Source organism: Aspergillus ruber (assembly GCF_000600275.1).
Source record: "Aspergillus ruber CBS 135680 unplaced genomic scaffold scaffold00011, whole genome shotgun sequence".
In the NCBI taxonomy this organism is placed as follows: Eukaryota; Fungi; Ascomycota; class Eurotiomycetes; order Eurotiales; family Aspergillaceae; genus Aspergillus; species Aspergillus ruber.
The window spans coordinates 457,466-483,172 of NW_024467307.1; the positions used below are offsets into that span (position 1 = coordinate 457,466).

Here is a 25,707-nt window from a genome sequence, read left to right on the forward strand (position 1 = left end):
GTTTGCGATCGACACACATAGTCTCTCTGGGATCTACTTCGTGCAGCTGCAAGCCTCGCACTGTTCTTCACGACTGTCTCGGTGGTGCGCTGAGCTTGTATTCAGGTCTGGCGTTTCTGGAAGATTGCCTCCCCTGTGGCCAATATAGAAATGAAACTCGACTTGTCAATCTCTTGCAGCGGAGACAATCCAGCATCATGTCTGTGCTCTGAAGTTATTCTTTTCAGCTCCAGTCAGGGTCAAGTCTCTGTTGATGTATTATTCAGGGAGTGTTAGAGAGCAGAATAAGGATACATATGAGGAGTTACATGCAGATACAGCGTCCATATGGACAGGGTCTCCTATAGTATTTGATTTTGATACGGAATACACCTCCGCACTAGTAACATGCTACCCACTGCTCCCCCTCTCCCCTCATATCTCCCCATCTCACTTTCGGCTGTGTTTCCGTGGAAGAATAAGTTTCGGTGGCCACTGAACCATGGCTCGGAGCCCCTGTCTTGGACTCTTGACAATAATCCACTGTGGCCCCAGTGTGGAGAAGAAGATTTCACAGCCTTTGGGACGGCAACTCGAGTTAATATCCGGTGGATACGAGTGGTCTGCGCACGAATGCATCATTCGCCGCAGCCAATGCATAGCAGAAGACAATCTATACCAACTGCAGACTATCTCCACGTCGCCCACCATGGGTTGTCGGTAGTGCGTCTCCGACAACGCCGCTGCATAGGGACAGGGACAAAAGTCTTAGGGTTAAGCGTCCCCTCTCCTTTGGGATTATTCCGCCTTGAATTTACTTTTTTTTACTTTTTTCATTCTTTCCGTTCCTCTTTTTGGGTCTTCCTCCTAATTTCTCTTTTTTACCTGGCAGCTGGACATAACTGCCTCTTGTGTGAACCTTTTCGAGTCAGTGCCACTGACAATTCCCCTGAGGAACAGGCTTTCTCCAGTTCTTCGATAGGCTTGGATCGCAGGCTGGATCAGAATAAGATCCGGTGACTTCCCCGGCCTGGGCAAAAAAAAAGTCGAAAAAGAAAAGTGATCTATCCCATCATCGTCTGGGCGTCGGCTTCATATCTATACATCCCGGAGAATCCCTTATCTTCTCCCAGTCGCTCTTTCCCCTCCCCGCTTTAATTCCCGTCGACCCCAGTTCGTCCAGCCGGAGGATGATCAGAGTGTTTAAGGTGTTATCGGTACAAGATAGTTCACGATGAGTCTTGCAAAGGTATTGCTGATGTCGCTTGGCGACAGCGGCATCAACGACCTCAGCGCCCACGGTGACATGCTACGACGCCGCGCCTTCACTAAGGAAGGGGAGCCCGTCATGGATATCGACCCACTTCCTTACAGTCATCATCAGGGCCTCATCGCCGTCTCGGTGATGGCCATTCTATCCTTCTTAGCGTCCATCATCCTCATTGGGTTCGTCACTTATCGAATGCTGTTCTGGCGCTCCAATTACGCTCGGTACATCGGCTACAATCAGTATATCGTTCTTATCTACAACCTTGTCTTGGCCGATCTTCAGCAGTCCTTGGCCTTCTTGATTTGTATAAAATGGATCGCAGAGGACAAGATCGAAGCGGATACGGCAGCATGTTTTTTGCAGGGTCTCTGGCTGCAAATTGGAGACCCGGCAAGTGGTCTTTTCGTGCTTGCCATCGCTATCCACACCTTTCTTCTCGTGGCCATGGGCCGGAAATTGAGTCACCGTGTTTTCGTGACAGGAGTCGTCGGTATTTGGGCCTTTATTGCTATTCTGGTTATCGTTCCATTGGCCGTTCATGGCCGATATGTTCTGATTCCGTCGGGTGCTTGGGTGAGTGTTTGCGCTCTTTTCCCCTTCAGTTCTTCGAGACTAACCGAATTTTAGTGCTGGATCAGTGAAAAATACGAAAATATGCGTCTAGCAACACATTATACCTGGATTTTCCTTGCTGAATTCGGTACCGTTGTCCTCTACGCCATTATGTGGTTCCAGCTCCGCCGAAGAATCGCCCAGTCAGCTATCTTGGGAAGCAGCCACACGGAGAGTCTGAAGCGCCTGCGTCGCGTTATCGGATACATGGTTATCTACCCGATTGCGTATATCGTCCTGTCTCTTCCACTGGCCGCCGGACGTATGGCCACGGCGCAAGGTACCACACCGAACGTGGTCTACTTCTGTGTTGCTGGTGCTATGATCACCAGCTCTGGTTTTGTTGATGTCCTCCTGTACACCCTGACTCGTCGCAACCTGATCATCGAATCCGAACCCAGCCACGACCGCAGTTACGGCAAGTTCGCAAGCAGCAAGGGCCGCAAGACGGAAAACCACTTGACGACCATTACTGCCGACCCCAAGCGCCTCGATGCCAGCCAAATGGGCACTCGGATATACCACGAAGATCCAGATCACACTGTCCGCGATGGGTCGACCGACAACATCGTGCAGCCCCAAGGCATGGAATTGACCCCCATTGGCAAGGTGTACCAGCAGACTACGATCGAGGTTACCTCGGAACCAGCATACCCATCGGGCGCTACTAGCGACCATTCTAGCAAGGATTCCATGGAGCATCAACATCAAGATGGACTTCACGAGCCTTCATCCCGGATGTGGGGAAGATGAGCTGCCTTCATTCATTATCACCGCCTTGCATTTTATGGCTGGGATACTGGTATGTCATTTTTGGATTTTACGCCGACGCGGTTACGTTCTCTTCATACCCCTTCTCTGTATATTTCACAATACATATTTCTTAATGTCTCCGTCCTTCCCTTGGTCATGATATTGACATCATTGCCATTCCCTTCTCATTTTCCTTTCCTGTGACTTCTTACTCCCTCTTTCCACCTTTGTTTTCCTTTCATGCAACGACTCTCAATATCTATACCCTTCTGAACTTGTATATATAACTATCTGGACTACCTTGATAAGGAAAAAAAGGTTTCCTCAAGAGAAAACGCCTCGAATCAATAGGGTTGTGGCGGAATTGAATAAATTATTGGCAATAACGAACTCCGTGAATTAAATTGATAATATGATGCGCAACCAACTTACCCAAAACACAACCTGAAACACAACTGCCCGGCCCTAAACAGTCCACCTCCAACTAGGATCCTTCCATCCCTCCACAAGGCTCTCCGTCGGGACGTCCGCAGCTGTAAGTCGAAGCCCCTGCAGTTTATTTCTCCGATGATTATCGTACCGAAACCACATCCCGAGACCCAGAATCACAACCACGCCGGTCACAAGGAAGATGCAGTTAACGACCAACGCGGGCAAGTATTTCGGTGCTGTGCGATCATCGAATGCGAAACTCGAGGGGATACCAGCGCAATTCGCAGACCCAGCCATCAACCCCACAATCGCTGCTCGTGAACTCTCAACGGGTACGTTATTCGTATGCCAACTGTGAAACAGCGCAGTCGGCGCAAACGCACCGCAGCATAGCAAAAAGCACCCAAAATACGCCACTGCTTGGTGCTTTTCCGCGTCAATGGCGATGAGAATAATGTACCCGACGAAAGTTATCATCAACGAGCCGGCGAGATGACACGACCGTTCCCGGAAACGGTCAGACGACCAACATAGCAACCACAGCACAACCGTTCCCACGGCATAAGGCGCAACCGTATACAGATTCGTCTTAACAGTCGAAAACCCCAACAACGCAACCATCTGCGGCAGAAAATTACTAACAGACGACTGCCCAATCCCATAACAAAAACAAGCCACAGCCCAGACCAAAATCCGCCAGTCCAGCAGCGCAGACAGCGCATCACGGATATTCAACTTATCCCCCGTCCGTACAGACCCATCCTGCAACAATCTCAGCTGCGCAGTCCGTGCTTCGAGTTCATTAAACCAGTGACAATGTGAGCCGCTTTTTGGGAGGTGCCATATCGCAAACGAGGCGACGAGAAGTGTGCACCCACCTTCGATGAGGAAGAGGTATTGCCAGCCGTGCAGGTGGTTGTATTTTAGTTGGAAGACGCCGAAGGAGATGAGGCCGGAGAAAGCACCGGCGATGGTTACGGTGCCGTAGAAAATGGAGAGGCGGAAGGCGATCTCGTTGCGTTTATAGAATTGGGTTAGGTAGAAGATTGTTCCCGCTTGTGATTGTTGATGTTAGTTGCTGATCTGTGGGTGTGCAGATACAGGTTAGATGGCTCACCCATGAATCCAGCTTCGAAACAACCCATCATGAGCCGACAGATCAGGAGGCCGGCAAAGTTATGGACAGCGCATTGGATTAATGTGATTGATCCCCTGTTTTGTTACCGGACGGATCTATAAGAGCTCAGGCTTATGTTTAACATACCATCCCAACATCATCCCCGGAAGCATGATCTTCCCACTATACCTCTTAAGCAGGAGGTTTGACGGAAGATCAAAAAGACAAAACGTGACATTGAAAACCGCAAGAATGATGCTATACTGGTTTCCGCGAAGATGCAAGTCTGTATCTAGACCGTCTGTTTTTGCGTTTCCTAGATTGCTTCGGTCAAGGGAGTTGAAGAAATACATGAACGAGACGACCGGTAGTAGCCTGAAACGTGTCAATGATTTTCATTTGTCTGATATGCTTGGAAAATGAAGCAGTCACATACTTGAAGTCTAGTTTCCGGAGAATGGATTTTTCGATTGATGGGTCGATTGTGATGGAATCACCGGCATTGACGCCGGGTTCCTCTGTCACGAGGATCGGTTGTTGTTTGGTATCTGCTTTGGCCATTTCGAATATGATATTCCTACATTCTATCTATATTCATCGAGAGGTGGCATGCCTCCCTATATACCCCCAACTTTGTACATACATACGAGTACACAGCACCCTCCAACCCAATATCACCCTCAGTTGCACTGACCTTCATGATAACCACGAAAAGAAGCGCTACCAACCCCCCGTTGCTGAACATCGGTTCTAGCTATCTCATCCACGGTCTATCGCACGTCAGAAAGAGTGGCGGTTGGTTCCGAATGCAGATAAGGTGTGATGTGATACCCCTCACAATGCATTCGGACTTTTGAAAATCTCAACTACTCAGAACAGAGGAAAGATGTGGCGAGCGTTTATTTGCTTCTGATATTAGCTGGATGATAAGATATAAAAATATAGAGCCCGCCGGGGTATCGATCGCGGTTTAACCTCGTTATAAAGAATCAGAGGAACAGAATCGAGACGCAACTACAACATGGCTAGCGATACTCTGACGCAAAAGGACTCGTCGATTGTTATTGTCGGAGCAGGTGTTTTCGGTCTCAGCAGCGCAATTCATCTAGCGCAGCGAGGGTTCAGCAATGTGACTGTTTTCGACAAGCAGCCGTACCACGAGACTCTTTATGACTTTGAGAATGGGTGCGATGCTGCATCAGCTGGTAAGTCGCATGCTCTTTGATGTCTTGATGGATAATTGACAAGCGACAGACTGCAATAAAATTATCCGCGCTGCATACGGCGATGAAACCTGGTACCAGAATCTAACACTCAATGCGATCCAGCAATGGAACAAGTGGAATGACTCCCTGGCCCAAGGCCAAAAGCTACCACCGGGATTGACCACAAACGATCGCATCTACGTGAACTGTGGGAACTACCACATTGGTGATGAAGGACCCAATCCATTCGAGCATCGCTCAATCGTGAATCTCACCAAGGCCGGGCTGGGCCATACACAGTACCTTTTCCATGACGCCAAGGAAGTGGAAAGAGCCAAATCGGATGGACGTGGACATGCAGTAGATCCATTCCATTTGTCGAAAGATGGGGAAGGATACCAGAGTTACTTTGATGCTGTGGGTGGGTTTGTATATGCCGACAAGGCATGTCGATATGCCTTGCATCTAGCACAAGAACTCGGGGTCAAGTTTGTCCTCGATAAACAAAAAGGGCTCTTTGAGCGCTTCTATGAACCCAATGGAACCGTCCAGGGAATAGTCACATCCAACGGCGCAATCCACAAAGCTGTCTTGACTATCATCGCCTGCGGCGGCTGGTCTCCCAGCATCCTCCCCGAACTCGACGGTCTCTGCGAAACCACAGCAGGATCAGTCGCGACAATCCAAATCCCATCGAACAACCCGCAACTCCGAGAGCGCTTCTCACCCGAGAACTTCCCCGTGTGGCAATATAAAGTCCGCGCGGGAGCAAACGGGAACCTCTACGGTTTCCCCATTGACGAAAAGGGCGTGATGAAGCTTGGATATCGCGGAACAAAGTATACGAATCCGCAGGTGCAGTCTAACGGTGCAGTCCGCAGCGTGCCTATTACCCGATGGACTGCACCGGAAACTACCACGGGCCTCCCTGAAAAATCAATGCAAGTTATTCGCACGTTTCTGGATACTTATCTCCCAGAGCTGCGAGAGAATGGGCTACATGTCACGGGGACCCGGCTGTGTTGGTACACTGACTCGTTTGATAACCAGTTTGTGGTGGACGCGGTGCCAGGAAAGGCCGGTGTTATGATAGCCACGGGAGGAAGCGGCCATGCATTCAAGTTTCTTCCGGTGCTAGGAAGCTTCGTCGCTGATCGCATCGAAGGTGGTGCCAAGAGTGCCGTTGGGAAAGAGATGTTACAACGGTGGCGATGGCGAAGTCTCCAGGGTGGCGAGAAGCCAACAAATGCTATTATGAAGGGACTAGATGATCCCAACGCACTACAACGAGTAAATTTGGTGCAGAACTTGAATGCTAGTGCCAAGCTGTAACATTATTCTGTGAGTGGTAATATAACTCGCATCAAGGAATGCCCTGAGCTCGGTTATATATATATATATAACCGCGAGATACATGTAATCGTGGGGATGGTTCACTTCGAAGGCTGCGGCCACCGTTGGAAAGGCTCTAGACTAGCCAGATTGAGATTAGACAATAGCAGCCGGATGGACAGTTTACAGGCTAACAGCCAGAATGCATGATCAAAAAGTGCATCAATATCTTTGGGCTTGTCATACCATACTACTTATGTTGCTGAGCAGGCTTGCACCACTGGTGGGAATATAGATGGTCTGTCAACTGTTTTTATGTGTACTACTCGACCATCGAGGATGGCTTCTCAATAAGGAGATTGATGATTCGACCGATATTCCAGATTGTCACTTGTAGACAGAGTAGCAATTTATACATAGCAAATGCGTTATAACCCTGACCACAAAGTATGATGCAGAGGCTTATTTTTGAAGATGACCACGCATCCGGGTGATTGCCCTTTCCTATGGAAAGAAATAATCTGAAGATTAAAGACAAGCATCCCTTATCCATGGCTCCTTTGCACTAGATATAGCCGTGGCTATAAGTAGAAATGACTGTCGGCTAATATGTGTCGGTGCAAAGGACAGCTCGCATGCCGTATATATGTGCGCCTATCCTCCTTGTAATCAATATAGTGTCTTGCGTAAAAGACATTCATGGTTACAATGTCATTCGAATTCGGCTTCACACTTCCTAATGGCACGCGCATTGTCCACGGTGAAGGTTCTCTGACCAAGCCCGCCTGCTCGCCCGAACTCGGTTTACCAGGCACCCTCCAGGTCCTTAGCCCGGGCCATGGCCACGAGAGCTCCTGCATATCCTTTTCCGGGCCCAATGGCCTCTTCCAATTCGACACGACCTGTCGCATGCCGCGTCATGTACACATGAGTCTCCGTGCAGACGGCCCGGGTTTACGCTACGTCGTCGAGAAACTCATCATCCTCAATGGCATCGCGGTAGCGGAAATAAAGGGTGAAATATACGTGATTCCACCGGGATGCATGGTTACCATCGCGCATGGGGTGCCCCATGCGTGGGTTGCTGCTCCTGAGGGGTTGGATCTGCAGGCCTTGGGGATTGCAGATGGGAGCCTCGTGTCTAACGGACGGTTTCTCGCAGTGTACGAATACGAAGAACCGACGGAATTTACCCAACAGCGCAGACAAAGACATTGATGAACGAGGAAGAATATGTGCAATGCGATGATCTGCATTCAATTCGGATTGTAGATATGGATGTGGAGTACCTGAAGAAGAACGCATGGTTTGTGTGGGGGAGGTCCTGTCGGAAATTGTAGATCTAGGATGGACTGTTTGAGGTTGAAATGGCATCTATCGTCTAGAGGGGAATAGGTTTTGCCCTTAAAATCTATCACCTATACTACCATTTCGCTGTGCGCTGCGGAGGGCGGCGTTGCAATGTGATATGCAGGCTGCCCAGAAAGGAAAAAGCAACACCAACTCAGACCAAAAACAGAATGAGAAAGACTCTAGTCTTCCACAAAGAACATATACAGTAGAACCGAGCTACAGAAGTTAACATAGTACAGTCGCGAACTGCCCAATTCGGAATGATGCAATACTCCGTAGATGGTGATACCGGGATTTGCCCCCGGGATTTGCTATTTTCATCGCGCCACCTTCTTTGTTTCCAGAATTATTCCAATTGTTTTCTTCTTCTTTCAATTGTCATAAATCCAATATGGAACCCTTGGCCACTGTAGATTCCCGTCCTGCGCACCGGAAGTTCAGCAAACCGCCTGTCAAGGTAGCTTGTCTATCCTGGTACGCCCCTCATCAACCCTATACTGGGCCGGCCCAGCCAAGCAAGTTGACAAATTAACCCATAACAGTCGCACATTAAGAATACGTTGCGACGGCCAGAACCCATGCACGAACTGCGTCGGTAAGAATGCGAGTTGCTTTTATGTTCCCAGTCGGCGTGGCGGGCCGCGAAATTGCCAGAATCGCAAGCGAAGAAGGGAACCTGTGTCGATTCCGGTAGTAGCGACAGTGCCAGGCGCCGATCCAACCGTACAGGAGAATGACAGGTCGGATACACATACGACGGATACGGAAGAGAGAAGAAGTCAGCAGTCGTCGTCATTTGAGGCGAATGTTGAGCAGACGACGTCTCTGTCTGGATCTGGCTTCAGTTCTGGGATTGGGTCTGATGATGCAGATTGGTTCCATCAGCTCATGGATTTGAGTGAGCCTGGGGCGGGATTGAGAAATGTTGAGATGCCCATCGCGGAGATTGAGTCGATATTCGATTCGATATTCGCTGGGGAGCAGGGTGGTACTGATCTACCTGATGCAAATGTGCATTTTCCGATGGCGGATCTGGTACAGGTATATGGGAGTTATGGGGATATGTATGTCGGGATACCCGCTAGTCTGATGGTAATGCTGACGATTTAGTCTCGACGCGTACTACATCTTCATCCACCCATACTATCCCATGCTTCCACCACCTGAACGTCTTCCCGTGTATAACCGTCCACTGCGCGAGAAATCGACGTTCCACCCATCCAGTCCACTGAGCCTCGCCATCGCAGCCCTACTAGTTCTCATACCGCATCCCGACGAGAAAGACCCCTCGCGTCCTGAGTACGTAAAACTCAGACGAGACACAGCACATTCATTTGCACAGGCCGCTCTCGAAGCTGTAGAGGTCGACTCAGAGCTCGTGGCTTCATCCAGCGACCCGTCAAGTGCTCTGTCAGAGGGTGTACCGCAACTCGACCGCGATCCATTTCATCCGTTCGTACCAGTGTGTTTGGAGAGTGTATTGGCATTACTTCTGCTGAGCGTGTATGAGTATGCGCAGCGGGGAAATATCAATAAGATGCGGAACCGGGCTGGACAGGCATTGACGACTGCGATGAGTATTTCGTTGCACGAGACAGTTGAGGAGGATGAGTTTGCGGAGGCGAAGCGCAGGGCTTGGTGGATGACAGTATGTTTCCTTGTGGTGCTGTGGTGTCAAAGCTACTGACAATAATTTAGTATATGGCTGTATGTCAAGGGGCTATTGTCAGCAGTGTAGTATGTCTATCTCATATCAAAAGATTGGACATGAACTAACATACATAGCCACCCGTTTTCAACGTACACGACCCGCGCTTCGTGACACCATATCCAGAGGTAAGTCGTCCATATCCCACCTTCAACGTACAATATCTAATAGCATAGGGCTGGAAATCCCTAATCGAAGCCCAGCAAACAATCCTCGAAGCAACAACCTTCGTACACGACCTTGACCAAGCAGCAAAAAACTCCTACAACACATCCTGGATCTCGCAACGAATGCAAGAACTCGACAGCCAGATTACCTCAATACTTCTTCTTTGCAAAGCTTCGTCGTCATCGTCGATGCCGCAGACACCGGTCGTGGGGTTGGATTCGCCCGAGGTAGCAGCGTCAAAAGCTATGGGGTATATAGCAGAGATCAAGCTGCAGAGGTACTTTTCTCGTCCAATGAATATGAAAGAAAAAGGCTGACAGATAGGCAAAAGTGCACGGATAAAAACCCACCGCTTCAACGCCTTCAAAGACATCCCCATCTTCCGCCGCCGCCACTGCGATCTCGAACCGCTCCGAGGATCAGGCCCAGCGTCAGCGTCAGCACTAGCACCAGCATCAATAACACCATCCTGCTGCCGCATGACTATCCCATCCATCTCCTCAATCCCATCCCCTGAGAACTCAACCTCAAGCTCGAGCTCAGTCTCTTCCATACCATCGATCAAATTCCCCTTTTCCTCGCACGCCTCTTCAAAGGTCTGCCTGCACGCTGCACTAAGCATCGTCTCATTACTAGATAACCTACCCTACCCGAACCCAACCAATGAGATTCCATGGACGATACCACCGTATCTATCATGGAACTCGCGTGTCGAGATACCGCGCACAATGCCGACATTTGCGTGCTGTGCCATGCAGTCCGGGTATGCGTTGTTGATGCTATGTTTCAAGGCGAGAGCTTTCAACAAATATAATAGCAGCGGTGGTGGTAGCGGTGCAATTGATGGTTCAAGCACAAGCACAAGTGCAAGTGGCGGAAGTCCGCCATTGAACGGATTCATGAACGAGTTGCAGCAGAACCTGAGGCTTGTCGTGAGGTGCTTGGGAAATTATTCGATTGCGTTTGAGGCGATGCAGGGTATGAGGGATGAGATTCTGGGGGCGGTGGAGAGGGGGTTTGGTGAGAGTTGATTGATACCATCGTGTTGTGTTATATGCATCTGGGCGTTGGCGCTTATTTTTTTGGGAGTGAATAAATGAAAACCTCCACTGTATATTATAGATAGACATTTTTAGATGATTTTGTGGAATTATGATCTGTAAAGTGCAGAATATGTGCAGATCATCTATTCCATATCATTTTCGAAGATGACACGCTCTAATAAAAACATTAATCTATACACAACCCCTAGAAGCATTTTATTTCCTTAAAGCAGACTGAATACTCCCCCTCAAACCCCGAAATCCCTTCGTAATAGCATGCCGCCCATCATACAAGGGGAAAACCACAACCCCCGCGAATGCAACAAACTGCCAGATAATCGCAACAGTTACCCACCCCGCAAAGAACGGCTTGTTGAAGATCCAGTTGCGGTACAGCGGCAGCGGCCATAGCACCCATGTTAGCAGCAGGATGCTGATAAACGTGATCCATGCGATGCGGTACCAGCGATGCAAGTGGCGGAGGGTTTCGGCGTCGAAGGGGGATGAGACGTTGTCGAGGTCTGTGGTGGGTGTTGTTGATGCCGTAGGTTGCTTCTTGTCACTTTCAGAGGTCTCCTGCTCTGATTCGGTTTCGTTGGGGGACGAGGATGGAGGAGAAATGGGTTGCTCGTCGGCGAGTTCGATGCGGAGGAAATTGCGCCAGTCAAAGACGTAAGGCTTGTAGAATGAGATGAGGACGGAGTAGAGTGCTGGAGAGAACAGCGCGGTTATAGCACCGTAGATAGCCGGAGCTTGTTCTTGCGTGGTATCCATGTTGAGAACTCCGTACATCGAGTACGTCGCTCCTAGCCAGACTGCTATCCCCGAACCCATACCTAGAAGTGGAGCAACCACTGCGGCAAGCCGTGTCTGGCGAGACCAAGTCAGCGTGAAGATGAGGGGCATAATGCCAGGACATGTCAACATTGGGACAAAGTAATTAATCCAGTTCATGTTGGCACCGCCGTAGTTAAGCGCGAGGGAGAAGCCGGCGATAAAGACGCCGTGGAAGCACACGGCCAGATGGCTAATGCTAACCACTCGCTTATCGTTGGCCTTTGGATTAATGTATGTCTTGTACACGTCGAAGGAGAGAATACTGCTGACCGCAATCATCGACGAGGAAACAGTACTGGTCAAGGCCATGAACATCAGCAAGAAAAAACCCACCACACCACCACTGCCCAGTAGAGCTTTGATGGTGTAGGGCATCACGAAGCCAGTGAGTACTTGGTCTTGCGTAAACGGATTGGGATAGGTCGGGAAGACGGGGAGAGTATGAATGACACGGCAAGATAGGCCGATAACAGTGCCCAAGGCCCAGGGGACGCCGAAGATGCACAGTGCTGCCAAGTTGTATCCGGGGACTGTAGCCTTGACTTCAGTTGCAAAGGATTTTTGCCAGAATGCGGTGTCCTGCGAGGATTAGCAACTAGTTAGTATGAAATTAAGAAAAAGTGGCATACCATGACGACAAGAGCAAGATTTCCGAATGCCAGATCAAGACCGAACATGATGCCACCCTTAGATTTTATCGTCAGAAGCGAGCCAGCATAATTGCCGCTCACACGATCTTCAAGAGCCATAACTTTGTCGTAGAGTCCGTACAGTCCGCCAATCTGTTCATGAACGAGGACACCGAAGGTGAACCAGAGGATCAGGACAAGTGCGATAGCCGTGTGGAAAAAGTCTGTCAGGAAGGTGGCTTTCAGACCTCCAACGGCCGTATATAGCACCACTACTCAATTAGCTTCCGCTCAGTCCTTTCTGGTATGGTAAATGACGCTAACCTCCCAACGGCACGAGAATAGTTGCCGCCGCAAAGTGCATTCCCGAAATGCCATGGATCAATTGCGAGCCGGTCAGGATCATGCTGGAACATCCAAAAATGTTCTGAATCAGGTTCAAACATATAAAAGCAATATGACCTATATGACCGTACCGCATGCGTACAATTTCGAGCGAAGTGTGTGCGTAGGGTACGCGGATCTTGGACAGAACGCCCATTACGGCCATCAAAGCGATTTGGAAGCAGAGAGCTGATCCATACCACTATGCAATCATCAGCATATGCTATACTCATGAGTCTCGGAGAAAGGAAATACCATTGGGGCAGAAAGGCCAAACCGATAGCAATTAAGAGCCGAATTTACGGTTTCGTTAATCCACATCCACGACGAAAACACCGCCGACGCCGTTAAACCAGTTCCCACTGTACGATTGGCAACCATGAACATTTCCGATTTGCCCGAATCCTCCTCAAGGTAGACCTTTTGCAATTTGACCGCGATCAAGATGACAGCGCAGAAGAGCACGGCGAGGCCGATGAGTAGGCCATACGCCGTGCCCTGCGGTATGAGCGTGATGTTGCCGTAGTCGACCGCACCCATGTTAACGATATTTGCGTAAAATTCCCCGACAGCATTTTGATGAGAGATGCGATCACAGGTACTTTATTGATTTTGGCAGCTGCTCGCGCATGGCGGTGGGGGAATGGCGTTATGACAGGCAGTTTCGTTCAGGGCGATGGCGTGCAAATAGGGCCTGATTGCAATGAGATAAGCATTCCTGCCCACTAAAAGCGTATATTCGAAGCATTTTCGAGCGGTTATATGCGATGCATGGCATTTACCAGTTGCTGCTGTTGTGACAAATTGTTTATTGCACAATTGGACAGCGTTCATTTCTAACTGACGTACTGTACTGGTGTAGCCCCCCCGTCACCACACTGCAGTAAATGGGGCATGGGAAGTACTAGCGGTGCTTTGTTCAACGAAGACGGCCATAAAAACCGAAAAAAAAAGAAAAAAGGGGCCGGCGCAGCCAAGCTGGATCGTGCCGAAGCATTATAACCTTTGAATGGCGCAAAAGAATAGTAATGTGAGTGGCATCTCGCCAAGTCCTCTCATTCGTCGCGACACTGATTGCAACAGATTATCCCTGTCAGTGCTTTTTCTCCGACACGTGCCCCATGATCTAGACTTGCGTGTATCAAGTCGCCACACCAAGGCACCGTGAGTATGGAGTTAAGCGCTTCTAAACCGAGTACTTCTCGACGAACACGGGCGGAAGTCCGGTATGAGGTGCGAGTCCATTGAGGAGGCCATTCCTCTAACGCCTTAGACTGTCGGACAGTCTCCGATACCTGCTTGCTCTTGACGTATCTGAAAATCTCGTCTTTATCGCTGCGTTGATTGAGAGGCAAAGGAGAACTAGGCCGATCCCGTCACAGGCCTGGGCTTTCTCAGTCGCCACAGCTCTTAAAGTGCTTTTCATAATTGTCGCTCCCGCAATAAACCGTCACGTCTGAGAATTGTCTCTACTATTGTCATCAGGATGAGAATGCAACTGAGGAAGTGTGGTGGGTGGCTGTCGCGACAACCTCACTGTCCTCGAAAGTTCCTTCATCTAGCATTGGGTTGTGAATCTTCTAAAGTGTAGCGTTTCTCGTTAGCTAATCGCCATAAAACAGATTATAGTCGAGAACTGATTAATACCTGGTATCTACGTCCAACAAAGCGATGACGGTCGTTACGTTGAAGAACGATGGCCAGGATGGAAGAAGAAGCCGCTCCAGTCATGTGATTAGGGTCACCTGCTTCCTTCCTAAAGTGAATAGCATATCGCCCAATAACGGGAGTATCTAATGCTTCAGCAACGATGAATGTCTGTTTCGCTACTTCGCCAGTCACTATCCACTGAAGCAACACAACGCATATGACGTCTCTGGCCATTCTCCAGTAAGATCCCTCTTGAACCCTGCTTTCTTGTGCTACTTATTCCCGTTGAACGTATCTTACCCCGCGTTATGATGCTCGGTTTACTGTGATATATACCCGTTTCTTCTGCCCGTTGGGGTCCCCAGAATTTCAAACCTGAACTTATCCATCGGAGAACTACGATACTGCCTACTAAACACGACTAAACTCGAAACAGCAACTCATAGCAGCAAGATATCCAAGATGGTCATCGCACAGATTACCCAAGGTATCTCCTCTACAGGCCGCTCGATTATACAGAACCGGAATAAGTGGTCTGCTCCTCTTGGTACGAGACCATCCTCCTTTCTTCTCTGCTGTTACCTATATGTTTCTTCCACTGGTTCATGAAAGCTAACACATAGCAGACAAAGCAAAGCGCAAAGCCATCCTCCTTCGACGCTCTCTCATAGCCCACCAGCCTGTTTGGTTTGCAGGTGGAGGTGCGGCGTATACAACCGTGGGCGCGGTCTATTTGACGTTACGGTATTTGCGGCGGATTCGGTGATGGCTTACGACAGATGAACAGGGAGGGTAACTTGGGAGGAATACTTGTCCACCGGAAGGGGATATAGTCATACTTGGGATCAGTTGATATGGCATGGTCGATATCAGAATCAGGACCTGCGGATATGGTCTCGTGTACATATTGTCCACTGCGGGGAACTGGTGAAACCATGACACCATATTCAATATTCTGTGGAACTGTTGCACTATTTTGATCTGATGATAAAGTATCTCAGCTGCTCAAATGTGACGTTTCATCGTGCCATATTCTTGGGAAGATGTATCATTAGATGCTGGAATTACACCGGGCTCCCCGTACTCTAGAAAGCTGGTTCCAACTGCCTTTCACAATGGTCGAGTTGAAGCATTGGCCAGATCTCCCAAGTCACAAGACACTCACCGGGAAATATCATGAACCATCAGATCGAAAGCAGACACAATCTATGCACATTACTCAATGGCCGCATTCTGCACCAGAAATCACTGCATATCCAATTGCTAGTTTGTTGATAGGAGTAATCGATGGGACGCAGGTTAAAGAGAAGTAGAAGACGAGAGAGTATGAGCAGCCAACAGAGACAAGACAGCCTATAGAAAATCTCTAGCCAATCAGACCGGATGCCTATCAGCATAAATAGAACTAGCCCTTTTGAGTTATGCATGGGCATAATTATGACCGTGACAAGAGGCTCTTCACTACGCCAGATGCAGAAAATTTTTAACAGATTGAGCAGTTCGGTGGACCTTGATCCATTTGTAGCATGAGACGATGGTGCTAAGAATCGCTACGCGAACCGCACAATAACTACAGTGCACGGAATGCAATCGCCAAAGGCGCAAGAGACAAGAATCCAGAAGTCAAACTCTGTATTGCTATCGATCGAACTATCCACAATATCTATCGTAACTCGGTTGAGATTCTTCCCCCAACAACCCTGGAGACGTCACAGCGGTCTCTGAAAGACCGAAACTTCGCAATGATTGAGGAAACGTAAGAAAGTCTGTACAAAACTCGAATTAGCCATCAGCCAGACATGGAAGTGTGGATGATTGTAAATTGAAGGTTTGAATAAGCAGCTCAGAGACCCGTCTTGAAATTGGCTCGTGGGTGAGTTTTCCGCATAGTAAATCGGTCCTATCATATAGCATCATGTGCTGCTTTGCGCGGAGGCGTGTCGATGGGGTAGGTGTAGGTGTTTGTAGGGATAACAACAATGGACAACATACCAATTGAGAGGGACTACTGGGTGTCCCTATTGTGAATGCTAGTTAGTTAGACGGCGTTGCTGTTGCAGAGAAGCCATCATGAAGGCTGTTGAGAGGAGAAGAAGAAAAGAGAAGGTCGTTCCTGGTCGGAAGACTTTTTAAAGGCCTAGTGGGGCAGGGTTTGCCCTGTTTGCAGTGTTTGCTGATGACATAACCATTCTCGATTTCCCATTCGGGTGGACCCTTTCACGTTGAGTTTCTACAGATGGAGGACTCCGACTTTCTATATTCTCGAAACGATGGTATCTATCATCCAAATTCATAGCTGCCTTCTTGTCTATTATTCTAACCGAACCGGGATTATCATGCTCGACCCTGCTAGCGTCCGTTTGACAAATACGAGGAACCAATCCCAGCCATGTTTGCTATTCCTACAGGGGTAATAGTAGGCTGGTCTGTATGCAAGCCACGTTATACGTGAGAAGTCCTCGTATCAATCAATTACAATGAGGGGCAGTCAGGGGCAGCCTGAAAAATCCTTCCACGGGGGAGCATCCTGATTCCTTCTGTCTTCTATTGTGGTCAATCGTCGCCATGAAGTTCTGTCCCAGCACCGCGACCTTGCTGTTTAGCATTCCTCTCCAAGCAGATGCTGGAGTAGATGCTACTGACTCATGTGTATGTGTTTCGTATTCTGCTATGATAAAGAGGCAAAGGATAACTCAATTCGTCTAGTGTGCTGCCTTATCAGCCAGCTCCGTGGGCCAGCAGGTCGTCTATCCTCACCAAGAACTTTTCGTCAAATCTGTAGAGTCTTACTGGTCTCGCAGCGTACGCCTGTCACCGTCCTGTATTGTTCAACCGAAATCTGTCGAAGATGTGTCGGTGGCCGTGTCGACGTTGGTCCAAGAGGGTGGCTCACTGTCGTCCTGCAAATTTGCGGTTCGTAGCGGTGGTCATACGGTCTGGGCTGGAGCTGCAAATATCGAAGATGGTGTGACGATTGATTTGTCAAAGATGAATAACACAATTCACCATCCTGAGAATAAGACGGCATCCATCTATCCTGGGGCTAGATGGGCATCTGTGTACAAGACGTTGGAAAATGATAACGTGACTGTGGCGGGTGGTCGTGGTGGACCTGTCGGTGTTGGCGGATTTTTGCTTGGAGGTAAGAGATACGTAACATTACTTAGATGCACTGTTCTGAAAGTGAACAGGTGGAAATTCCTTCCATTCCGCAAGAGTTGGTTTCGCATGTGACAATGTCGTCAACTACCAAGTCGTTCTAGCCAGCGGTGCCATTGTCGAGGCTAACGAAAACACCAATCCTGACCTATTCAAAGCCCTGAAAGGCGGCACAATCAACTTTGGCATCGTGACCCGCTTTGACATGAAGACCATACCTACCGAGGGCATCTGGGGCGGCGCCGTCACATACGACTGGTCCACTGCGTATCAGCAAATTCCAGCATTTGTGCACTTTACGGACAACATACACAAGGACCCGTATGCGTCATTGATTACCATGTGGCAGTACGACTCGAAGACAGACACAAACTCAGTCATTAACGCTATGCACTATACTAAGCCTGTGGCTCATCCTGCGGCTTACGATGAGTTCAAACAGTTTTCTAACATGTCGGATGGAACTCGAATCGATAGCCAATACGTTCACGTGACAGAATTGTCTCAGGAGGGAGAGTCTCGGTATGTTTTCCATTGGTGATTGATCTAACCCAAACTAACAAGGCTGCAGCAACGTCTTTGTAACCGGCACACATGCCAACAACGCCAAAGTTATCCAGAAAGCTGCAGAACTACACAAACAAGTCATTGAAGAGGCCAAGAAACACGCAAAAAGCAAATCATGGATTCTGGTGTTAATTATCCAGCCATGGCCCAAGCTGTTCACTGAGCGTGGCTCCGGAGTGGGCGGGAATGTCCTAGGCTTGGAGCGCTTTGACGAGAATCTAATCCGTACGCTGTCTCTATCTATATTCCAAGGCGACACCACTAACTGTGACCAGAAACCCTCTATGACTATTCGTGGGATGATAAAGCGGACGACGAGCTCTTCCACCGTCTGGCAAGATCCAATCACCAGCAATTGGACGGATATGCGAAGATGATCAATGCAGATAACGAGTTTGTCTACTTGGACTACGCCGACAAAACCCAGGATCCATTGCGGGGGTATGGAGAACAGAACGTGAAATATATCCGGCGCGTGGCGGAGAAGTATGACCCGTATGGAGTCTTCCAGTACCAGGTGCCTGGAGGGTTCAAGGTTTCGAATGTGAACTGATTTGCTGGTGTGGGTGTGGGATGAGACGATGAACTTCTATATATATTTATGGCTACCAGCAGTTTATATAAGGTAAATAGAATGAAAATAATGATATGTGCTCTATAGTTTGGATACATTGATAGCTTTGCAGAGAATACTTCATCCCAACCATGAAATTACCCGATTCGGACATCCCACAATATCAATTCAACCGCACCAATATCCTGATATCCCCCAAACAACCACCATGACTTCCAACGCCAGTCTATCCCTAGAAAACAGTCAAATTGACCCCAATGTAGCCTCTAGTAAGCAAATATCCCCCAATCCTCGTGTACCCAGCTGATAAGCAATAACAGACCTCCCCCCCGCCCACACGGTCACGACAACCCGCCACGGCACCAGCTACTGGGTCACCACCAACACAACCCGCATAACCCTCACCCTTCCCGACACAACCACAAAATCCTACTTCCTCAAAACCCTTACAAAAAATCTAGGCAAAAACATCCTCTACGGCGAATATGCATCCATGCAAGAAATCCACCGCGTAGTCCCGGACTTCGTGCCGAGGCCAATCGCCTGGGGGACTTATAAAAATGACTCCGAGACGCATTTCTTTCTCTGCGAGTATCGTGACATGATTCTGTCTAGGGATGAGATGCCTGATCTGGGGTTGTTTACGCGGAGATTGGCGGCGTTGCACCAGGGAAGTCAAAGTCGGAGCCGGAGTTCGGAGGGGAAGTTTGGTTTTCATGTTCCTACGTATAGTGGGTATTTAGCGCAGTATACGGGGTGGGAAGATAGCTGGGAGGTGTTTTTCTCGAAGAGTTTGCGTGTCGCGTTGGATTTGGAGATCAAGGCGAAGGGGTATGACGCTGAGTTCGATGTACTCGTGCCGGCTATTTTTGAGAAGGTTATTCCGAGGCTGTTGCAGCCGTTGGAGAGTGAGGGACGGTCTGTAAAACCGGCATTAGTACATGGGGATCTGTGGTATGGGAATTCAGGGACTGACAAGGTGTCTGGAGAGTGTCTGGTTTTCGACGCGTGCTGTTTTTACGCGCATCATGAGTGTGCGCCACCTCAGCTCTACTCCTGGGATATTGGATGATGGCTAATACACCGTGGTAGATGAATTTGGTCAATGGATGCCGGCTTGTAACCGGTTTGGCGAGGAGTATCGTGCGGCGTATCGGAAGTTTGTGAAGCCTTCGCCGCCGGAGGAGGACTACCATGGACGGTTGGATTTGTATAAGCTGTGAGTGTTTATTACTTGTTTGGAGGAGGTATGCTGATGAAATAGGCGGTTCAATACACATGTGTCTGCGCTTTTCACAGATGATGCATCGTTGAGGAAACAGTATGTCTCTCGCCATGTTGAAGTCTACGTATTAACCTGTATAGAATGATAAACGACATGAAAGACCTTGTCAGCCGATACGGCTGAACCACCTCGATTCTATTTAGACACATAGACAAGACAATACAATCAAACAACAATCCCATGCGTAAAATCAACCACCTGAACCTTCTCCACCAACTCAGCCACACCTTTCACAAACGCCAAATGCGAAGGGTCCTTGTGACAGTAATACTGCCTATCAGCATCATTCTCGAACTCAACTACAAATGCGTGCGTGATGCCGTTCTTCTCCAGTTAGCAAACGTCATCAATAATGAGGTAGAAGGATCGGAGGATGAGGTGGATACCTGAATCCCCTCAATAGAGTTATCCTTTCCGCCCGTAACGGACTTGAGATAGGGCTTCTGGGTGTCGGGATGGAGGCATGTGTGTTCTAATGCGAGCATTCGGTGGCAGTTCTGGCGTTGTTAGTTGTTATTCATTATATGGGAGAGTAGATATGCGGCGGTGCGTACTTCTTTCACCACGTCCGGGGAGACGTCGGATTTGAATTGGAATTGGACAACATGTGTTATTCCCATGGTGTAATGTGGTTGTACAGGTATGGTATTGGTTCAAATTGTCCTTTGATAAAGAGATATGAAGTCAGCTAAATAGCTGCGGGGACGGCGGGGTACATATATAGCAGAGAACAGTTGCCAAATAATGGGTTATGAGCATATGCAGTAGATAAGAAGATTGCACCCCCAACCTTGACATGAATTGAAGATATTCTTTAGCTGCTTTGGGCTTTCAACTGGCGAAGTTTTGCCGGATACCTCAACCTTCCTAATTCAGCGACCCCGCAGTCACATGATCTATAACCGATTTTTGATGAGATCTGATAGGTCGGATCAAAGGGATAACGTTAGTCCGACTAGCGAACCTCCGATATATGGCCAGCGTTCGCCACATATAGAAAGACAAGCACTCATCAAGCACTCAAGCACCCGTGTACTCTAGGCTACATTAGATAGAGTATATCAATCGTTCGTTTTAATTGGGTCTTCTACATATAGGCCTCGTGCAGTCGGATGATCGACTCCTCCGGTTTCCCCTGAACCTCCGACGGAACCCATTTCAATTTTCTCTTCGCTCTATCAACTCAATTTCTGATACTGTAAATGTTTCTATACGAAAAAAAAAAATAAAAAAAATGCAACTGCTATCTTTTTCTATTCTAGGCACCAAAAACGCACAGTTCAGACCCCCACTGAGGTGGCTTTTGGCCCACCCTCCCGAGATCATAGTCAAGCCCATTCAAGCGATTCGCATTCGACCTCGAAAACTCCGGTCTAGATCCTTAAACAGCTAATTATAGTTTATAAAAAAAGACATAGTCAACGCCGGGATGATGATCGTCAGACCCAAAAAGGTAAGAATTAAGCGCCGAGATGGGGTATATCATAGCGTTCGAGTAGCAGCCGGGAGTACTTTTGTTGTTGTGTACAATGGATGGAAATGAAAAAAAGGGCACATATAGGGACAGATCGAGGCAAGATGGGGGATGTGCCAACCCGGAATTTCAGAGAAAGAACACAATATCTTCTCTGCTGCCCTTTTTTGTCCACTATGACACTCCAATCTCTCGTTCCGAAACGGCATCATAAGGCCCTTACAAATCCTACTGAAGCTCCCACCCCTCATGAGCCAGGCATTGGTGTCACCAACAATGGATTCGGTGACAATAACTTCTTGCATATTGGCAATGTGATCTCCCTAGGTTAGTACAATCGACCCCCGCAAAATTACCAAGTCTGACGTGCTTGTCTTACAGGAGGAGGCTGCTTGATTGATCTTCGATTAACGGACCCCCGTCTTGACATGATACGTCTCTTGGATACCAAGGGGGATGTAATGGCCAAGTCATGCAGTTGGGCATTCAAGACCCCCGAGTTTGCCTCGTGGAACAGCAGCCACCAGCACAATCTGCTCTGGATAAACGGCGGTCCTGGAAAAGGAAAGACGATGCTTACGATGGGGTTCATCGAGGTGTTGGTCCCCAAAGCCAAGACTGGCCCTTCTCCACGAGCCGTGGCATACTTCTTTTGCCAACGTATCGATCCGCGGTTAAGAAGCGGGACTTCTGTCCTGCGAGGCCTGCTCTATCGCCTCGTTATGGAATGTCCTGCAATTGTCAAGCTTATTCAGGGCAGATGGGATGCTGCTGGCCGCTCATTGTTTGAGGATACCAATTCTTTCTACGCTCTGTCCGAAATCGTCCACGAGATTGCCCAAGACTCGTCGCTTCCTATGATTACCTTCATTATCGATGCGCTGGACGAATGCGAAGATGAGCTCCCGCAGCTTCTTAAACTTGTTGTATCTACGGCGGCATCATCTCGCATCAAGTGGTTGGTTTCCAGCCGCCCTCATCCGAAAATCGAAATCAGACTCAAACAAGCGAAAGGATCGAACCTCGATCTTGAAATCAATGCCAAACAGGTTGCTAGTGCCGTCGATAACTACATCGAGGAGAAAACCACGGCACTTGCCAGGACAAAGAATTATGATGAGAATCTTTATCTCACGGTACTCAAGCACCTGAAGACCGGAGCAGAAGGCTCCTTCCTTTGGGTATCACACCTATGCAACACTTTGGAGAAAGCACCGCGCCGCAAAACGATATCCATTCTCGAGATATTCCCAGCCAGCCTACAATCTGCATACCATGAAGGCTGGACACAGATGCAACACATGAACGATGGAGAAGACCTGAAACTATGCATCCACATTCTAGGCTCAATGGTCGCCTCCCGCCAGTCAGTACGACTAGCCGATATTGCTTCGCTTGCTAGACTCCCGGCGGGATTTGCGAAGGATACAGAATCAATCAAGGAACTGGTCCAACTGTGTGGCTCGTTCTTGATTATTCAGGGCGATGCTGTTGATTTTGTTCATAGCTCTGCTCGAAGCTACCTCGGTGGTATTCCTGAGTTTCAGAATTGTGGCGCGTCGAAGAGACCGGGTTTTCTATGAGGGAAATTGATCAATTTTTTGTACTGGCTTTTTTTTTTCGGAGAGTTTGGTGTTTGACAGAGTTTCTTTTTTTTTTTTTTTTTTTTTTTTTTTTTTGAAGTATTCTTTGGGGGGGGTTCCGATAAATCAACGCACCAACGAGGACAACTAGGGCTATTAATCAAAAATTTAATTTCAGTTCAGATTCATCTACTTCCATCACCAATATGCTCGTAGCTATAAGCGACATTGGATAATGCGCAAACCCCGATCAATTACTTGCGTCACCTGATATCGAGCGTCGTTGCTTCCCTTCTCATCACTACCACTTTCCGTCGACCGCACCCCTCCAATTCCTTCCTTCTTTAGCTATGTTTCTGACCTGATATTCTCCTCTTGGCTTTAGGAACAACGTTCTTTGAGGAGTCTTCGAGTTCGAACCAATTCGCTCACCTTGGCTACCCTTCTCGTGACCGATCCCCAATCCAATTTTGAACGCCTGAGAGCTAACAAAGGACATTCCGTGACTGACTCGTGCATCTGGCTGTTCCTCCACCGGAAAATAGAGGATATCTAGAATGTGTGTCGTTCTGGGTTATTGGCCTCCATACGAGGTGGCATATCTGTTTGTGTTCCATTCTCCTGGCATTGGTGAACATTTTAGTTATGGGCTTATCATGCTTGGTTCACTGTCAGCTTTTTTTTACTCGTTGCTGGGTAAATCGGCTTTTTCTTTTCTTATTGTGTTGAAGCAGTCGATTAAGGATGGATAGAGTATTTTCTGCAAGTCCTTGTACATATATCTTAAATGCAACTATTGATTACCCTTGATGTATTGCACGAGTAATCTCTAGAGAGCGGTTGTCAATAGATACATTTTCATCCAATCCCGACATTCTCCAACGAAATAAACATAAATGCCAATGCTATTTACCAATAGCTGTTTGAGAAAATATGCTTTGTGTCGAGTAGTAGGTCTACTCAGACCACAAAGCAACATCCTCATGGGGTAGGAGCATGTTAAGCTAGATAGTCATAATCTTCCGAACTACTAGAGTCATAACTATGTGTATCGGTTGGCGTGGTATTGCCATAAATTTGACGATCAAGGGTATGGGCGTGCTGGCTAAAGCGACAGGGTTTGCCACCCTTGCACCCAGGCTTCTGACACATATGACCGAGATAACACTTGCCAAGTCGGCAATCAGATCCATTTGGGCATACATGCTGTCGCATGATATACCGCATGACCTCGATCAAGCTTTCGTCGACGTGACTATGGTCAAACTGACAGTTCAGATTGCTGCATTCACCGCCCAAATGGTACTGGTTGCAGATCTTGTGTTGTTTGGCTCGGCGGGCATATGCGTTCCATTCTTCATTTGTTGGTTGCGAAATGGCAGTGTCAATGCGATCTCCATTTCTGTTGATGTGCACTAGGGGTCCTTCGTCCTTACTCGAAGGAGATCGGGGTATTGTCGCATAATGCCTCATTTCTCGCACGGTGCTTTGAGTGTCCGACTTATTTTCTTGGGCTTTAGACATTTCATGTTGTTGTGATGATATGTGTTGCTTAGAACAATCATTGCCGTATTTGCAAATACCCTGCAGCTCGTTAATTTTTGAAGCCAAAGAAGGGCTCGCATAGGTGGCAAGACGAGTACCTTTTGGAAGAACCAGCAGACCGCCGATTTAGGTACCGCTGATTTAGATGTAATCGGTTCAAGGCTGCTGCCAAGTGGACTCGACATGAAAAGAGAGGGTATTTCAGAGATAGGCAGTCCCAATGTTTTGAATTCAGGATGGAACGATGGTCCCTTAAGTAGGGTGATACGATCCGCCATGCCTCGGTAGGGCATCAAGAACGAGAGATAGCCAACATCATGACAGCCCGCGAAGAAGATATGTTTGCACTGGTTAATATCAGCGAATAGACGGAACATTTCTATCCATGTTAGTCAGGCCTAGCCGAACATGGTGAGCCGATTATACCTCTAATCTTATGATCCGCTCCTTCTTTCTTATCACCCGCATCGATAAAATCTGCTAAATCCTGTGAGCGAGTAAAACTAGACGCAAACGCTGCAAATGAACGAGCTTCGTGTCCAACAAGCCCAGCGCGAGCCAAAGCCTTGGATAAACCCAGAAGATTGGCGTAGATGCGTATCATGACACGGCACTGCTCAGCTTGGTCCCCGAGCCGGTCATGCAATAGTTCTTTGATACTGTCAGTCATACGTCGTGCAGCTGTTATTCCACCTTCATTGCGGCTTCTGATAAGATCCTCTTGGAACTGCTACCGTCAGCCATGGCACCTCTCGCCGGTTATCAAAAATGTACGCACCGGATATCCATCACCATCCACAAGCACCAAGACGAAAGGATTCCGTTCCTGTCCCCTAGCCATCTTCTTATACTTCTCCCGTGCTTCCTTCTCCTCTTCATAGTCGCTCTTCAACAGGTTATAGCTCTCCAGTAACGAATTGAAATTTCCCAAGAGAGCACTCAGATTCTCATAATGCTGCTGATTTTCCCGATCGACAGCACGTAACTGGCCAGCCAGTTTCTGGATATCATGGTCTCTAAGCATCGTTGATGGTATTCAGATGTGAGG

The 25,707-nt window shown here is 48.3% G+C and overlaps 12 protein-coding genes across 12 annotated transcripts; 8 read left to right on the top strand and 4 right to left on the bottom strand.

Moving 5' to 3' along the window:
* Positions 1-1,087: 1,087 nt before the first annotated feature.
* Positions 1,088-2,847, top strand: gprC. Its single transcript, XM_040785786.1, has 2 exons — positions 1,088-1,822; positions 1,877-2,847. Exons 1-2 carry the CDS (start codon positions 1,214-1,216, stop codon positions 2,612-2,614), a joined length of 1,347 nt encoding a protein of 448 aa, XP_040639385.1. The 5' UTR covers positions 1,088-1,213; the 3' UTR covers positions 2,615-2,847.
* Positions 2,848-3,079: 232 nt separating this feature from the next.
* EURHEDRAFT_536710 (allantoate permease) lies at positions 3,080-4,663 on the bottom strand (the record flags this gene model as incomplete). Its single annotated transcript, XM_040787337.1, has 3 exons — positions 4,311-4,663; positions 4,164-4,258; positions 3,080-4,101 (listed from the first exon to the last, which is right to left on the bottom strand). Exons 1-3 carry the CDS (start codon positions 4,514-4,516, stop codon positions 3,080-3,082), a joined length of 1,323 nt encoding a protein of 440 aa, XP_040639386.1. The 5' UTR covers positions 4,517-4,663.
* Positions 4,664-5,009: 346 nt separating this feature from the next.
* EURHEDRAFT_411975 (FAD dependent oxidoreductase) lies at positions 5,010-7,087 on the top strand. Its single transcript, XM_040781788.1, has 2 exons — positions 5,010-5,368; positions 5,418-7,087. The coding sequence occupies exons 1-2, from the start codon at positions 5,185-5,187 to the stop codon at positions 6,698-6,700; spliced, it is 1,467 nt and encodes a 488-aa protein (XP_040639387.1). The 5' UTR covers positions 5,010-5,184; the 3' UTR covers positions 6,701-7,087.
* An 80-nt stretch (positions 7,088-7,167) lies between these two features.
* EURHEDRAFT_536714 (cupin domain-containing protein) lies at positions 7,168-8,040 on the top strand (the record flags this gene model as incomplete). The annotated part of the gene is made up of 2 exons (XM_040787338.1): positions 7,168-7,861; positions 7,906-8,040. The coding sequence occupies exons 1-2, from the start codon at positions 7,400-7,402 to the stop codon at positions 8,038-8,040; spliced, it is 597 nt and encodes a 198-aa protein (XP_040639388.1). The 5' UTR covers positions 7,168-7,399.
* Positions 8,041-8,444: 404 nt separating this feature from the next.
* Positions 8,445-10,960, top strand: EURHEDRAFT_515094 (transcription factor domain-containing protein; the record flags this gene model as incomplete). The annotated part of the gene is made up of 7 exons (XM_040786337.1): positions 8,445-8,527; positions 8,596-9,117; positions 9,164-9,701; positions 9,752-9,790; positions 9,839-9,889; positions 9,938-10,206; positions 10,261-10,960. 7 exons carry the CDS (start codon positions 8,445-8,447, stop codon positions 10,958-10,960), a joined length of 2,202 nt encoding a protein of 733 aa, XP_040639389.1.
* Positions 10,961-11,188: 228 nt separating this feature from the next.
* EURHEDRAFT_455296 (sodium:solute symporter family protein) lies at positions 11,189-13,362 on the bottom strand (the record flags this gene model as incomplete). The annotated part of the gene is made up of 4 exons (XM_040784259.1): positions 11,189-12,388; positions 12,439-12,713; positions 12,763-13,024; positions 13,078-13,362. 4 exons carry the CDS (start codon positions 13,360-13,362, stop codon positions 11,189-11,191), a joined length of 2,022 nt encoding a protein of 673 aa, XP_040639390.1.
* Positions 13,363-14,683: 1,321 nt separating this feature from the next.
* Positions 14,684-15,606, top strand: EURHEDRAFT_411977 (uncharacterized protein). The gene is made up of 2 exons (XM_040781789.1): positions 14,684-15,019; positions 15,099-15,606. The coding sequence occupies exons 1-2, from the start codon at positions 14,935-14,937 to the stop codon at positions 15,236-15,238; spliced, it is 225 nt and encodes a 74-aa protein (XP_040639391.1). The 5' UTR covers positions 14,684-14,934; the 3' UTR covers positions 15,239-15,606.
* Positions 15,607-16,994: 1,388 nt separating this feature from the next.
* Positions 16,995-18,899, top strand: EURHEDRAFT_411978 (FAD-binding oxidoreductase). Its single transcript, XM_040781790.1, has 5 exons — positions 16,995-17,121; positions 17,179-17,614; positions 17,664-18,153; positions 18,203-18,423; positions 18,474-18,899. The coding sequence occupies exons 1-5, from the start codon at positions 17,038-17,040 to the stop codon at positions 18,749-18,751; spliced, it is 1,509 nt and encodes a 502-aa protein (XP_040639392.1). The 5' UTR covers positions 16,995-17,037; the 3' UTR covers positions 18,752-18,899.
* Positions 18,900-18,980: 81 nt separating this feature from the next.
* EURHEDRAFT_377277 (uncharacterized protein) lies at positions 18,981-20,180 on the top strand (the record flags this gene model as incomplete). Its single annotated transcript, XM_040778948.1, has 5 exons — positions 18,981-19,041; positions 19,093-19,806; positions 19,865-19,991; positions 20,037-20,093; positions 20,138-20,180. The coding sequence occupies 5 exons, from the start codon at positions 18,981-18,983 to the stop codon at positions 20,178-20,180; spliced, it is 1,002 nt and encodes a 333-aa protein (XP_040639393.1).
* On the bottom strand, positions 20,173-20,886 carry EURHEDRAFT_411981 (Dabb family protein). The gene is made up of 3 exons (XM_040781791.1): positions 20,612-20,886; positions 20,444-20,554; positions 20,173-20,381 (listed from the first exon to the last, which is right to left on the bottom strand). Exons 1-3 carry the CDS (start codon positions 20,675-20,677, stop codon positions 20,223-20,225), a joined length of 336 nt encoding a protein of 111 aa, XP_040639394.1. The 5' UTR covers positions 20,678-20,886; the 3' UTR covers positions 20,173-20,222.
* Positions 20,887-21,707: 821 nt separating this feature from the next.
* On the top strand, positions 21,708-23,114 carry EURHEDRAFT_377279 (uncharacterized protein; the record flags this gene model as incomplete). Its single annotated transcript, XM_040778949.1, has 2 exons — positions 21,708-21,858; positions 21,913-23,114. 2 exons carry the CDS (start codon positions 21,708-21,710, stop codon positions 23,112-23,114), a joined length of 1,353 nt encoding a protein of 450 aa, XP_040639395.1.
* A 999-nt stretch (positions 23,115-24,113) lies between these two features.
* Positions 24,114-25,683, bottom strand: EURHEDRAFT_454784 (C-x8-C-x5-C-x3-H type zinc finger protein; the record flags this gene model as incomplete). Its single annotated transcript, XM_040784223.1, has 4 exons — positions 24,114-24,698; positions 24,758-25,038; positions 25,086-25,386; positions 25,438-25,683. 4 exons carry the CDS (start codon positions 25,681-25,683, stop codon positions 24,114-24,116), a joined length of 1,413 nt encoding a protein of 470 aa, XP_040639396.1.
* Positions 25,684-25,707: the final 24 nt, after the last annotated feature.

Coding starts and splice junctions, on each gene's coding strand:
- gprC (XM_040785786.1), top strand. CDS start 1,214: ATGAGTCTTGCAAAGGTATTGCTGATGTCGCTTGGCGACAGCGGCATC. Junction 1,823..1,876: donor TGATTCCGTCGGGTGCTTGG/GTGAGTGTTTGC, acceptor ACCGAATTTTAG/TGCTGGATCAGTGAAAAATA.
- EURHEDRAFT_411975 (XM_040781788.1), top strand. CDS start 5,185: ATGGCTAGCGATACTCTGACGCAAAAGGACTCGTCGATTGTTATTGTC. Junction 5,369..5,417: donor GTGCGATGCTGCATCAGCTG/GTAAGTCGCATG, acceptor GACAAGCGACAG/ACTGCAATAAAATTATCCGC.
- EURHEDRAFT_411977 (XM_040781789.1), top strand. CDS start 14,935: ATGGTCATCGCACAGATTACCCAAGGTATCTCCTCTACAGGCCGCTCG. Junction 15,020..15,098: donor TAAGTGGTCTGCTCCTCTTG/GTACGAGACCAT, acceptor AACACATAGCAG/ACAAAGCAAAGCGCAAAGCC.
- EURHEDRAFT_411978 (XM_040781790.1), top strand. CDS start 17,038: ATGAAGTTCTGTCCCAGCACCGCGACCTTGCTGTTTAGCATTCCTCTC. Junction 17,122..17,178: donor TAGATGCTACTGACTCATGT/GTATGTGTTTCG, acceptor CAATTCGTCTAG/TGTGCTGCCTTATCAGCCAG. Junction 18,424..18,473: donor CTTTGACGAGAATCTAATCC/GTACGCTGTCTC, acceptor AACTGTGACCAG/AAACCCTCTATGACTATTCG.
- EURHEDRAFT_411981 (XM_040781791.1), bottom strand. CDS start 20,677: ATGGGAATAACACATGTTGTCCAATTCCAATTCAAATCCGACGTCTCC. Junction 20,555..20,611: donor CCCCGGACGTGGTGAAAGAA/GTACGCACCGCC, acceptor TAACAACGCCAG/AACTGCCACCGAATGCTCGC. Junction 20,382..20,443: donor ACTCTATTGAGGGGATTCAG/GTATCCACCTCA, acceptor TAACTGGAGAAG/AACGGCATCACGCACGCATT.